The sequence below is a fragment of the Heptranchias perlo genome, chromosome 4 (assembly GCF_035084215.1).
Source record: "Heptranchias perlo isolate sHepPer1 chromosome 4, sHepPer1.hap1, whole genome shotgun sequence".
In the NCBI taxonomy this organism is placed as follows: Eukaryota; Metazoa; Chordata; class Chondrichthyes; order Hexanchiformes; family Hexanchidae; genus Heptranchias; species Heptranchias perlo.
The window spans coordinates 69637621-69652966 of record NC_090328.1 but is presented as its reverse complement, the minus strand read 5'-3'; the positions used below and the strand labels follow the sequence as shown (position 1 = coordinate 69652966).

At 40.3% G+C, this 15346-nt stretch overlaps 1 protein-coding gene across 2 annotated transcripts in view; it reads right to left on the bottom strand.

The window, feature by feature from the left end:
* pcsk5b (proprotein convertase subtilisin/kexin type 5b) overlaps positions 1-15346 on the bottom strand; it is a 348074-nt gene that overhangs the window by 174237 nt on the left and 158491 nt on the right. For both annotated transcript variants that reach the window (XM_067983096.1, XM_067983097.1), the window contains exon 13: positions 6556-6692. In XM_067983096.1, coding sequence (XP_067839197.1) covers positions 6556-6692 — 137 coding nt within the window. The remainder of the gene's footprint in view (positions 1-6555; positions 6693-15346) is intronic.

Genomic DNA, 15346 nt, shown 5'->3' with positions numbered 1-15346 from the left:
ACCCTCTGGTTCTTGACCCTTCCGCCAATGGGAACATTTTCTCTCCACCCTTTATGATTTTGAATACCTCTTATCAAATCTCCTCCCAACCATATCTGTTACAAGGAGAACAACCCCAGCTTCTCTACTCTATCCACGAAACTAAAGCCCCTCATCCCTGAAAGCATTCTAGTAAATCTTCTCTGCACCTTCTCTAAGGCCCTCACATCCTTCCTAAAGTGCAGTGCCCAGAACGGGACACAGTACTCCAGCTGTGGCTGAACCAGTGTTTTATAAAGGTTCATCATGACTTCCATACTTTTGTACTCTCTGCCTCTATTTATAAAGCCCAGGATCCTGTATGCTTTTTTAATCACTTTCCAACCTGCTCTCTTCAACGATTTGTGCACATATACCCCCAGATCTCTGTTCCTGTACACCTTTTAGAGTTGTGCCCTCTAGTTTATATTGCCTCTCCTCATTCTTCCTACCAAAATGTGTCACTTAGTGCTTCTCTGCGTTAAATTTCATCTGCCACGTGCGCACCCATTCCACCAGCTTGGCTTAATCCCCTTGAAGTCTATCACTATCCTCCTCACTGTTCATTACACTTCCAAGTTTTGTGTCATCTGTAAATTTTAAAATTGTGCCCTGTACACCCATGTCATTAATATATAATCAAGAAAAGCAGTGGCCCTAGTACCATCCCCTGGGGAACACCACTGTATACCTCCCTTCAGTCCGAAAAACAACCGTTCACCACTACTCTCTATTTCCTGTCACTTAGCCAATTTTGTAACCATGCTGCCACTATCTTTTATTCCATGAACTTCAACATTTGATGACAAGCCTATAATGCAGCACTTTATCAAATGCCTACTGGAAGGCCATAGACACCACACCAATCGCATTGCCCTCATCAACCCTCTCTATTACCTCAAAGAACTCAATCAAGTTAGTTAAACATGATTTGCCTTTAACAAATCTGTGCTGGCTTTCCTTAATTAATCTACACTTGTCCAAGTGACTGTTAACTTTGTCCCAGATCATCGTTTCTAAAAGTTTCCCCACCACCGAGGTTAAACTGACTGGCCTGTAGTTGCTGGGTTTATCCTTACACCATTTTTTGAACAAGGGTGTAACATTTGCAATTCTCCAGTCCTCTGGCACCACCCCTGTATCTAAGGATGATTGGAAGATTATGGCCAGTACCTCCGCAATTTCCAACCTTTCTTCCCTCAGCAACCTAGGATGCATCCCAACTCCGGACCAGGTGACTTATCTACTTTAAGTACAGCTAGCCTTTCCAATAGCTCCTCTATCAATTTTTAGCCCATCCAGTATCTCAACTACCTCTTCTTGAGATATGAGGTAGGAGTTTGTACGTGAAGAATATCAGTAAAAAGAATGAGGAAAGGCTGGTCATAACCAATCTTCATTCTGTATCCTCTGCAGTACATACATTAATATTCCTAATAGACAGTAGCTTTACTGGTGGTGGCTGGTCTCTTGTAGATACATCTCAGGCCTGCTGAAGTTGAAATTTATCCATTTACTGAGGATGTTAAGCTGGATAAGTAATGGTAAATGAAAGTAAGATTACTCCAGGGGGCAGCCTATGACATTGAGGAGCACTTTCTTGAAGCCAGCTTGGCTATGGGTACACAAAGACTTTTGTAACTAAAAGCTGCATTCTTATGCTAATCATGTAGCCAATAAAACTGTTTAATAATGAGTTCTGCCACATGGAATAAACAATTATCTTAATTCAAAGTTCTCTAATACACTCCACATATCTTCTCATATCAATGCAATAGAATCTATGCTCCATCTCCCAAGAAAACTGAGGGCAAAAGGAGGGTATAGATGTAATGGGAGTGAAAAAAAAGAAATTCTGAAATTTGTGAAGAATTTGATCAAATGATCAGTCAGGCTTGCAAAGTAATGGGGAGACCGGGAGGAAAGATCTACAAGAGAAGTTGCAGCTTGTTCAGTTTCTCTGACAACTAGAGCTACAAACAATACCATTTTCCAGTTGAGAAACTTCATGTTGCAGAAATGTTAAAAAAAAACCTGTAAAGTGAGTACAGGTTAGGGCCATCCCGAAGGGAGGTACAGCACATTGTTCAATATAATTGTATATAACTATGTTTAACTTTATAGAAAGAGATACTGCATCTACTACATGATGTGACGTACACAAAATATAAAGAAGTGTGCCGTAGCCTAAGTGATTATAGTACTGGACCACCAACTCTGAGGCAGTTAGTTTAAATCCCACCATGGTGAATTATGAAATTGAAATGAATAATCTGAATTTGTTGGCTGCCAGGTGGTCATAAAAATCCAATTGGTTCATTAATGTCCTTCAGGGAAGGGATCATAGAAATACAGAGAAGTTACACAAACAGGCCATTTGACCCAACTTAGAACATAAGAAATAGGACCAGGAGTAGGCCATATGGCCCCTCGAGGCTGTTCAGCCATTCAGTAAGATCATGGCTGATCTTCGACCTCAACTCCACTTTCCTGTTCGATTCCCAATATCCCTTGATTCCCCTAGAGTCCAAAAATCTATCTATCTCAGCCTTGAATATACTCAACGACTCGGCATTCACAGCCCTCTGGGGTAGAAAATTCCAAAGATTCACAACCCTCTGGGTGAAGAAAGTCCTCATCTAAGTCTTAAATGACTGACCCCTTATCCTGAGACTATGCACCCTTGTTCTAGATTCTCCAGCCAGGGGAAACAGCCTTACAGTATCCACCCTTTCAAGCCCCCTCAGAATCTTATATGTTTCAATGAGATCATAAAATCATAAAAGGTTATAGCAAGGAAGGAGGCCATTTGGCCCATCGAGGCCACGCTGGCTCTATGCAAGAGCTATCCATCCAGTCCCACTCCGCCGCCCTTTCCCTGTAGCCCTGCATATTTTTTCTTTTCAAGTACACCTTTCATTCTTCTAAACTCCAGAGAGTGTAAGCCTATTCTACTCAATCTCTAGTCCATGTCAGCGCATGCCCTCCATACGAGCAAATAGTTCTAATCATATTTACCTGCCCTATTCCCATATACCCTTCAATCCTTTTTCTTCATCCACTTATCCACTCTAATCTTGAATGCTGACATAGCTTCTGCCTCAACCACAAACCTTGGAATGAAAGCCAAAGCCTCAAACACTGCCTATAGAAGCTTTCCTTACCCTCTGTTCTAAAATTCATATTTAACCTTCTTTCTATGGCCCCTCATCTGACCCTTCAACTTCTGGGAACAGTCTGCTCCCACTGTCAACATCTTTTTGTAATTTTAAACACATATCACCCCATTATCTGTGTTGTTCTAATGGAAAACAGACCCAATTTTTCAAGTTTTTCTTCATATTTCTATTTCCTCTTACCAGGCAGCATTCTAGTATTGTACTCTCTCTAAAGCCTTAATATCCTTCCTATAGTATGGAACCAATATTGCACACAGTACTCTAACAGATCTTACAATTTTATATAGGTTCATCATTATATCTTGTCTTTTATATTCCATACCTAGTGATAAAACCTAGAATTCCACTTAAGTTTATAAAAAAAAGCACATCAACCTGAAGTGCTGCTTTTATTGTTTTGTGAATCTGTTCCCCCAAATCCCTCTGCTCTTCCACAGCACCGAGCCTACTTCCATTGAGTAGAATTATTGCTGTTATTTCTTTTACCAAAATGCATCACTTCACAATTGTTGACACTGAATGCCCTCTGCCACTTTTTAGCCCATTCCTCCATCTCATCAATATCCCTTTGCAGCTTCCTATGGACTTCTAAGTAATTAACAATTACCTCCTATTTTGGTATCATCTACACATTTCGACACCACTCCCTCTAGCCATGTATCCAAATCATTAATATACGGGGAACAGAAGTGGCTCGAGAACTGATCCCTGAGGGACACCACTACCCACTTGCAGCTACTCTGAAAAACTGCCCTTAACCAAATGGCCTGTTTCTGACCAATTTTTATTCCAGTTTGCTATCCTCCCCTAATTCCATACCCCTTAATCTTCTCCAGTAATCTCACGTGGTGCTTTGTCAAAGGCTTTCCTAAAGTCCATGTACACTACATCCACTACATTTTCCCCATCTACCTCCTCAAAGAATTCTATGAGGTTTGTCAAGCACAATCATCCCTTTTGAAATATGGTTACTTCACCTGCCACCCTACTCAGTCTGGCCTACATGCGACTCCAGTCCTATGTTGCATGGCTGACACTTGAAGCCCTCAGAGAAACATAGGGATGGGCAATAAATACTGCCTCATCAGTGTCACCAATATACCAAGAACAAATTTTTAAAAACTTGTTAATAAGCTTCTCAACACCAGAGTGCAAATCTCCCATTTGTTTGTAGGTGGCGTTCGTGTCATGTTGGGAATTGTGAGAAACTATTACGCATAAATGAAATACCTGATTGGTATGTTAAGTTGAGGCTAGGTGTTTTACTGCATGGGAGGACCCCCTTTCCCAATCAGGTGTTGATCAACCACTAACCCTGGAAGGATCTCAGGAGGTCTGAGAATTGAAGTTTGGTCAGTGATCAAAAATCGCTAGCTTCATCCAATCTCTGCAAGATCCCTGAAAGGGAGAAGATTCTACCACTTCCTTAGCACTCAAAGGCTGTCAAGTGTCGCGTGTCTTGTGGGTCCAGATTCCTCGAACAGCATGGTTGGAATTGCCTCATGCTAGATGTCGCTAGCGGGACTATACTTAGATGGTCATATTTCTGGAAGAGATTGCATTAGCTTCCAGCGACCAATTACTGGAAATATTGTGCTTTTCATGTAAAACTCAGCTCGAGTTCTTGTAGTTTGTTGTAGCCCTTTCTTCCCTGCTGTGTCCCTAATCTTACCCTCTAGCCTCTGGAAGAAAAACAAGTATTCCTGCATCATACCCAAGCTTTAAGGATTGGCATGCAACACAATCTCAGGCTTGTGTTAGCAATGCAAGTCTCCTCTCTCTGGCTGGCGGGAGTATTCCCTCCAATGGCAATGTCAACATCAGAAACTCAAAATGGCTACTAGTAGGTTCAAATTTGCACCTCTCCGCTGAGCATAGAATTGTCATATAAAGCAGCTGTGCAATACCACAAGATTTTTTTTTTAAACTGGATGCAAAAAATAGTTTGACATACTAACAATCACAAATTAAGAAGAGTTTTTCCATCATGTTAATTATAACCATCTCTGGTTAAGATGGCTTATGTGCCTTTGGTACATCATTTCCCCTTTGGCCTCTACAGAAAAACAAAAAATTGTATTTTTTCACAACTGTTTTTAAACTCCAACTGAAAGACCCTTTAATGGCATCAGAAACATTTAGCATATGGCACCCAGTTGGGAATACGAGGCAGAGAAAAAAAAATCAAAACTTGACTCAACACATAACCACTTGCAAATTAAATTATTTTATCAAAGGCCATTGCTCAATGTATTGGCTGAAAATAAACAGATCTGAAGTGATTAATAACACATTCTGAAACATTCTGGAAGAAATTAGGAAACTCTGCCTGAGGGAATGAAATTAGTCCTGCCCATACACTTGATATAATGGCACAGTTCATGAGCAGGTGTGCCCAGAACTAATGAAACCCTCGAGACTTAACCCATTCACCAGGGGAAATGACCTTATTTGTTTCCCAATTCTCCTTGACGCACATATTCCTACTGAGTGGTTTGTACTAACAGATCTACTCTATTGCTCAAGCACTTTTGTGGGCAAAGTTTTATGCTGCAAAGGATGATGGGGCTACCAATTTTTCACCCTCTGGTCAAGCATAGTGAAGCTTAGACGCAGCCTGGTACTCCCTACACTCCTTTGATCAATGGAAAACTTTCCTACTGATACCGCTGGTAAGTGGTATTATTGCCAGCAAGAACGCATTTCACCCTCCCTTGGTTTCTTAGCAGTGCTATTGTTACATTCTAGAAATAAATGGGAATCTGGTTTGCCTCCCCCCATTTGTAATGTTCAGGCTAAGTAATGGAAAGGCATACTTGCCGAGAGCTTCACCTCTAACTTGAGGTGTATTTTATGGAAGAACTATTGCTGCATTTATATCGCTGAGATAATGCTGGAAGCTGCCTTGCCAGTGCTGTAGTATAAACATGGTCACACCCCTGGCACCGATGCAGAAAAAAGGAGGCAGGTACTGCTACTGGATGCTATGCTATCTTTCTATCCTGCCGTAAACAGTGAGCTCTTAGCCCACTTTTGCATTGCACGGAAGGTCAATGGCCAGAAACACAAGTTATGAGTTTTGAACAATTACACAACCTTGCTCATGGGCAACTGCTTTAAAGTTGTGACTTTGTTTCCGTGCTGCTGCCAGTGCTTTGAAATCTGTCCCACTTGTAAACAGAATTAGTTCTTCAGTACAAGATAGAATTTTAACAAAAATCTTTGCAAATGTTTAAAATATAATTCATTCAACACTGGAATATTTTAGGGATCCATGTTGCAACAGTAAACTATTGTGCATTGGAAGAAATTCGGAGTTTGAACAATTTTAGCCCTTTTCAGTCATTGTTGCAAGTACCTGGTGCTTTGAAGTTTCGGAGCTGGGAAGGACTGTCGTGGATTTCAAGGACCCAATCACCTGCTGCCTTTTCACCCCAGCAATGAGTAGTCATGAATTCCCAACTTTTAAAACCTTCCATGGAATGATCAAACAACCTAGTATGGAAACATGGATAAGAAAATCAGGAATGACACACAGAGTACTCTCATTTCCCACATACGAACATATGGGCCAACAGTTGCAGTATTTTATTCTGTAGACAATAGTGCTGCAAAAATGAATCCCTTCTGTGAGGACTGGATGCTAGAACAGGATTCAAAGTGGCTTTAAACACTTCCCTTCATATTTAAGGACTGGAGCTCAAATCTAGTCAGAGGCGCTACAATTGGTTTCAGGGCTGCCTTAATTTGTAAAGGATACAAGATTTAAAGATAAAGAACAAATAGCATGCAATCTAATTTTGATGAATTTGTCTGTTAGTGGTTGGATCTCTGGCGTAGTAGCGAAAGTCTCAGCTTTTCAATAAATTAGATCGAAAACAAAACAATGGTATTCAAATCAAGTTTTTCCTTGTACTATTGGCTCTGATAGCAAGTTAAGCAATCTGGGGAAGGGGGCTAAGAAATTTTTTTGTCATACTGAGCTCAATTCACAACTCAGGAGAGCAGATACTCTTAGATCACCATCGCAGCCATCAAGGTTTCTACATTGGCCGACAGGGCACATTTTGTACTTCAGAATAGGTCTCCATCTCTCTCTTTTCTCGCCTCTTCTCTTGCACACACCCCCACCCCACCCCCAACCAACACCCTGCACTGCAATTAACTACTGTGAGATGATCCACCTCGAAGTCACTGGAGATAACTGAAAACACAAAGTACAAATACAAGTTACTGGGCAACTTGCATAGGAGAAGAGTCTTCATTTCAGCATTAAGTAGTATTGGCTGGAACAGAGAATGGGGATACAATCCTAATAATGCTCTATTTAATACTGGATATGAATTACTTATATGAATCCAACATAGGAATGAAAGGAGAGAGCCAGCTTTCTCGGCCATTCAGAAGCATTCTTTTTTAAAAATTCATTTAAAAAAAAACCATTAACGTGTGTAAATTAATAAGTCAATTTTCTTAACAAAAGTCATAATGACCTTGAGATCAAAAGCAAAAACCAAGTGGAATGAATAAATAAATTCAGAAGCAAGAAGATAATCTTTACAGGATTTCAATACAAAACTTATGTAAAAACAAAACAGCCTTTGTGAAACTATCAGTGCCTCTCTTGATGGTCTAGTGATTAAAGGCATCAACTGCTGTAACATTGAGCCATACAGACCAGAAGGTGCCAGCTTCAAATCCTGGTTTGTGCTAAGTCAGCTGATATTAGCTACAATTTGCCTCAGCACTCATGGAGGGAAAATAAAAAGAGGATTCCTGATCTGATTGTCATCCAGTGATCCCTGCTGGAAAGTGCACGTGGACATCAGATGAGTGCATGATTGGCCTTGGCTGTGATATGCGCCAAAGTTAAATAGCCCGCTCTCACTTTCTAAACTCAAATGAAGAATAATCCACTTGAATAAGGTATCAAAGGGTTAGCTATCACCAATAACAATTGTACACCAGCCAGAGTGACAGACTTTAGGAGACTTGGGGGAGGGGGAAACAATGGCATAAACTGAAATTTCAAAAGGCAGCCATTTCTTCAAAAGGTGCACTTTGTACCTGTTTTGAGTACTTGTCGGTTCAAATTCAATAAAAATAACATAGCCCAAGTCGAGAGAGCTTTTTAAAAAAATTGAAGTGACGCACGAGTTAATGGAGCAGATTTAGTATAGCGATGAACGAACAGGGATTTTGACCTTTGATAAACTATCAAGTCTAAGCATAACTATGAAATGCCTTCTAACTGCCATTCTTAATGACTGACTTCAAAAGGTTTTGAAATACAATGGCTTTGCAGCATTGAGCCAGCCATCATCGTTAATATGGATATACTAGGCACCGATCAGTGCACAGCTTTTCATGTCAACGTCCTTCATATTTGAGGACGGTAACTTTCCAACTTTTTGTGCAGTTTATCAAAACGTACTCAATTGCCCCATAAAACTCAACCTCAATACTTTTATTGTAATGTGATTTAAATCTGGAGTATTTTATTAAACAGTAAACTGATATGGAATTCTAATTTTCCATTGATCAATTAGATTTTTTTGTTTTCACACCCCTCTCAAAGATGCTATTGGAACCCAAAAAGTCTTGCAATCATCAATTTTCAAAGTAGTAATTTTCAAACTAATTTAAGACACGATATACACAGGCTCCACAAATAGTTCAGGAAATTTATTCAGTGACCTGTTGGGTCATAGGGAAAGTTCTAAGGTGGTAGCAGAGGTGTTACAATTAGTCTCAGTATCTCTTGGCTGGGGTTGAAGCAAGAGAAAAAAAAAATCACCTAAGGTTTCTGCTCCCAAACACTCTTCAACAATCATGTGTGAATGGCAGGTGAGGTCAGAATCAGCTGTGGTGAATCCATGATCAAATGGATACATTCCCAAAGTAGGAAAACATCTCAAGTACACTGAATTATTTGGAGGTGCAGTTAACTTTTATGTAGGCAAATGGAGCAACAATTTTGTACACAGCAAGGTGTGTTGGTTGCTGAGGAAGCAATACTGGACAGGGTTAGCTGCCTGCTCTTCTTTGAATAGAACCACAAGATATTTAGCACTAGAACAGACAGAGGGTCTTGGTTCAATGTCTCGGAAGAACAGCACTTCTCAAAATTCATCATGCCTTCAGTATTGCACTGGAATGTCATTCTGAATTATATGTTCAAGTCCTGGAATGGGGCATGAACCTACAACCTTCAACTCAAAGCCAAGAGTACTAGCAACTAGATCCACATCTTCAGGAGGGGAAAAAAATTACCGATAAAAATTGATAATGAATGGCATTGATATTATAGCATTACCACTGGAGGCATCAGCACTACAATAGGCGAGGCATTGCTTATGTCCACAGAAGCACAAAGGTTCACCTTCAAGCATGGTTTCTATCTACACCGCTAGTGTTAAAGCACTACTGGCAACAAAATCAATCACAATTTTATGAAGTCCAGTTGATTCAATGTTGCCATGAAATGCACCCTGCCATGTCAATAAGGCCCATAGATAACACATTGCAGCCGTAACATACTGCAGAGCATAGAATCATAGAATGGTTGGTTACAGCACAGAAGGCAGCCATTTGGCCCGTTGAGTCCATGCCAGCTCTTTGTAAGAGTAATCCAGTTACTCCAATTCCCCTGCTCTTTCTCCATAGCCCTGCAATTTTATTCCTTTCAATTATTTGTCCAATTCCTTTTTGAAAGCCATGATTGAATCTGCTTCCACCACCCTTTCAAGCAGTGTAAAAACGTTTTTCCTCATGGCGCCTTTGGTTCTTTTGCCAATCACCTTAAATCTGCATCCTCTGGTTCTCAACCTTTCCACTAATGGGAACAGTTTCTCTTTCTTTACTTTATCTAAACCCTTCATGATTTTGAACAATTCTATCAAATCTCCTCTTGGCCTTCGCTGCTCTAAGGAAAACCCCAGCTTCTCCAGTCTATCCACATAACTGAAGTCCCTCATCCCTGGAACCATTCTAGTAAATCTTTTCTGCGCCTCTTGTAGGCATTCACATCCTTCCTAAAGTGCAGTGCTCAGAATTGAACACAGTACTCCAGCTGTGGCTGAACCAGTGTTTTATAAAGGTTCAACATAACTTCCTTGTTTTTGTACTCTATGCGTCTATTTATAAAGCCCAGGATCCTGTATGCTTTTTTAAACAGCTTTCTCAACCTGTCCTGCCACCTTCAAAGATTTGTGCACAAAAACCCCCAGGTCTCTGTTCTTGCACCCCTTTAGAATTGTATCATTTAGTTTATACTGCCTCTCCTCATTCTTCATGCCAAAATGTATAACTTCGCACTTCTCTGCATTAAATTTCATCTGCCATGAGTCTGCCAATTCCACCAGCCTATGTCCTCATGAAGTCTATTACTATCCTCTTCACTGTTTACTACACTTCCAAGTTTTGTGTCATCTGCAAATTTTAAAATTGTGCCCTGTACACCCAAGTCCAAGTCATTAATATGTATATAAAAAAGCATTCCTAGTACCAAGCCCAGGAACAGCAGTGTATATCTTCCTCCAGTCCGAAAAACAACTGTTCACCACTACTCTGTTTCCTGTTACTTATGATGTGGAGATGCCGGTGATGGACTGGGGTTGACAATTGTAAACAATTTTACAACACCAAGTTATAGTCCAGCAATTTTATTTTAAATTCACAAGCTTTCGGAGGCTTCCTCCTTCGTCAGGTGAACGATGTGAAATGATGTTACTTAGCCACTTTCATATCCATGCTGCCATGGCCCCTTTTATTCCATGGGCTTCAATTTTGCTGACAAGCCTATTATGTGGCACTTTATCAAACACCTTTTGAAAGTTCATCTACACAATATCAATCCTCTCAGTTACCTCATCAAAAAACTCAATCAAGTTAGTTAAACACAATTCGCCTTTAACAAATCCATGCTGACTTTCCTTTATTAATCCATACTTGTCCAAATGTCTATTAATTTTGTCCCGGATTATTGTTTCCAAAAGCTTCCCCACCACGACATTAAACTGACCGGCCTATAATTACTGGATTTATCCCTCTCCCCTTCTTGATCAAGGATGTAACATTCGCAATTCTCCAGTCCTCTGACACCACCCCCATATCTAAGGAGGATTGGAAGATTATGGCCAGCAACTCCACAATTTCTACCCTTACTTCCCTCAGCAACCTAGGATGTATCCCATCCAGACTGGGTGACTTGTCTACTTTACGTACAGATAGCCTTTCTAGCAGCTCCTCTGTCAGTTTTTAGCCCATCCAGTATCTCAACTACCTCCTTTTTTTTTTATTGTGACTTTGCAGCTGTCTTTACCAAGGAAGAAAATGCTGCCAAAGTACTTATTTAGTACCTCAGCCATGCCCTCTGCCTCCATGCGTGGATCTCCTTTTTGGTCCCAAATCGGCCCCACCCCTCCTCATACATCCAATTTACAATTTATATGCCTATAGAAAACTTTTGGATTCCTTTTATGTTAGCCGTCAGTCTATTCTCATATTCTCTTCGCCCTTATTTCCTTCTTCATTTCTCTGTATTTTCTATATCCAGCCAGGTTCTCACTTGTATTATCAACCTGACATCTGTCATACGCCCCCTTTAACACAAGCAGCCATAACACACTGCAGAACACAAGCAGCCATAACACACTGCAGAACTGCTTTCAGTGGAGGTGGTTTCACAGTAAAGCACAAATTAATCACTCAACATCAGTTTTTTCTAAACAAAAATATTTAGTTTAAATTTAACAGAGGTACAAGTTTATGCTCCAGGGCCTTTCTCACAATGAAAATTACAACTAATGAAAGGGATAGCAATATATAAACATGGACTGAAATATTTGGTTGGGATCTTTCCCTATAATTATTAAAATAAAAAAGTTTGCCAATTGGGGTTTTTAGCTGCAAAATACTTTAATATTCTACATCAATTTTGCAAATTAAAAAACAAATCAACAAATTGGGCTATTACAATGACATTTTAGAAAAAGATTGGAATCAAAATAAATTGCAAACATTTGCATAGGTCGAATACACTTATGGATTTAATTTGACTTGGAGGAAGAGAAAATATATCGTACAGCTTTACAGCACTTCCGAATTGGTCAAGGAAAACATTTAGATAGGATATCAAACTGCCTTCCTCTCTTTCCTCTTTCCCTCCCCCCCCCCCCCCCCCCCCAGTTTTGGCAACTTTAGGCACCATCAGGAGATCGATGCATAGGGGGCAATTAACCTGTTGGTAAGTGCTGCAGGCAGGTTGCCAAGCAGCACAGCAAAGGGACAGCCCACACAAGAAAAGAATGGAATCCGTTTGAATAAGCCATAGAGTTTATACAGGGGATCCCAGACATACCAGCCTTTGGACTATAATACAATGAACATGCCTGGATGTTTGGGGCTTTTATTAAATCAGCACACAATAGGGATCTTCTTTTGCATATGGAAATAAGAGCCTGCAGATTCTGTATCTTTCCTTTTTTGTGATTGTAGGATTTTTTTTTAAGATTAATTCTCGGAGGGTGGGCGTCGCTGACAAGGCTGGCATTTATTGCTCGTTCCTAGTTATCCTGTAAAGGTGGTGGTGGGCCTTCATGAACTGCGGTGGTTTGATGCAACTGACTGGCTTCCTAGGCTACTTCAGAAGGCAGTTACGCATCAAGTATGTGTGGGGACTGGAGTCACTTGTAGGCGAGACCAGGTAAGGACAGGAGTTTTCCTTCCCTAAAAGACATCAGTGAGCCAGTTGGGTTTTTAGGACAATCTGATAGCTTCAACGTTACTTTTACTGACACCAGCTTTATACTTCCATTTTTAAAGACAAAACTGAAAAATTCTCAAACTGCCATGGTGGCCTCTGGATTACTAGTTCAATAACATAACCACTGCACAATATTATTAATACTATGAAAAGTACCACACGAAGGAAGAATTCTGCTGACTAGTACATTGAGGTGGTACACTGCACGACTCCTGCTATCAGGCTCAGTCACATACACAAATTCCAATTTATGCAATGTTTGGTACAACATAGATCCCTGTACATCAAAAAAATCTTTTAAAATCTCTTCCCTCACCAGCTTCCTCTCTACCTCTCAAAGGTTGAGTCCTGCCAAATCCAAAACTTGGCTGTAGGTGATGGCCTGGTGGTAATAATGTATTTGTGTCTCTCATTTCTAATACTTTTATCCCCATTTCAAGTTTAAAACCAGCGCTACCAAGACTGCTGCATACAAACGCTCAAACTTCAGTATGGAAAAGCCTTTAATTTTAATATTGAACCAAAAAGTTTTTTTTTAAAACTGTGAACCATATAATCTAAATAACATGCCTTTCAGATTAACATATTTTCTCCAGTGTGTCTCAAGTCTCCGAAGTATACGTGCTAGTATGGAGGCACCTGCAGATTGGAAGCTTTTAAAAATATGTAAACTAATGTTTTCTATTATTTGAATTAAATGGTGTCTTTAAAAAAAAAAATTGCTCTAGTAACAAACAAGAAGTGAATTCTGGGCATTCCTGGTGGAACCAGTTTAGGTTTTCTTCAACTAAAAGCTGGTACAGCTGGCAGACAGACATTATTAAAAAAAGGCTGTGTAGATTTGGGAAACATTGAATAAATTGACAAAAACCAAGAGAATTGGAAGAAATGGGCAAAATAAATGGCAGTGAGTGGAAAATAGAAATTAAAACCAGATAATAAAAACTAAAAAAGTAATTTTATTTAGTCACTTGGGTTAATTTAAAACTCATGCCAGGCATTATGCACATGCTGTACCATGAAAGATAGACAAGAAATACTGGGAAGTACCAACACACTGTACACATGCAGAAGCTGGTGATTCTCCAAAGGGAGGAGTTGATAGGCCTGGGAACAATTCCCCCGGCAGCTGTTTTCAGCAGCCATACTAGCTTTTAGTTGAAGAAAACCTAAACTGGTACACTCTTAATACTTTAGAATCAACTTAAGGCCATTTGCAGGGGTCACTCTGATTGCACAATAGACTCTGCCGCACAGCAAGCTGATGGTTGCCCAACACACCCAGCAGTGCTCAGTTTATTAAGAGCTTCCGATCCAGTGAATTAGTACTTGACACGCAAGCAATCTGCGTATGGGTGTGCTAATGGAGTGGAATACTTTAACAAGACCAGTTTCAACACAGTAGTGGGCCTTTGACTGCTCTGCACCTGCAGATGTTAGATAAACTATCCTTTGAACAGCTGTTTTCCCTCAGGAATAGCTCCAGCCACTCATCAGCTGGCAAAAGGAACTCGAGAGGAAATCCAGACATACTAAACAGGCTAATCAAAACTCTCTGTCCAGTTCCTAGAGACCGGTTACCATGGAAAATTTTTCCTTTTGAACGAGTCTGGAACAGACACTTCAGAACACTCTATTCTAAACATGTGCCAAGCTGCAAAGAATTTTTTGCCCACTAAAGATGTGATTTTCTTTATTCTAGTCATATGTGGACAATAAAAAACATGTGTTCACATTTCTTTTACAAGATATTATGGAGATTCTCTAGAGCAGTGTCAAAAGCAGCTCCCCATTATTAATTTGTGTACACACACATGTACATGCATGCATACACACACATCATTCAGCACAGGAGGCGGCCATTCGGCCTATCGTGCCTGTGCCAGCTCTGACAGAACTATCAACTTAGTCCCATTCCCCTGCTCTTTCCCCATAGCCCTGTGAATTTTTTACCTTCAAGTATTTATCCAATTCCCTTTCGAAAGTTACTATTGAATCTGCTTCCACCATCCTTTCGGGCAGTACATTCCAGAACATTACAACTCACTGCGTAAAAAAATATTTCCTCATGTCGCCTCTGGCTCTTTTGCCGATCACCTTAAATCTGTGTCCTCTGGTTACCAACCCTTCTGCCACAGGAAACAGATTCTCCTTATTTAGTCTGTCAAAACCCTTCATGATTTTGAGCACCTCTATCAAATCTCCCCTTAACCTTCTCTGTTCTAAGAACAACCCCAGCTTCTCCAATCTCTCCAAATAATTGAAGTCCCACATCTCTGGTACCATTCTCGTAATTGACTTCTGCACCCTCTCGAAGGCCTTGACATCTTTCCTAAAGTGTGGTGCCCAGAATTGAACACAATATTCCAGCAGAGGGCTCACC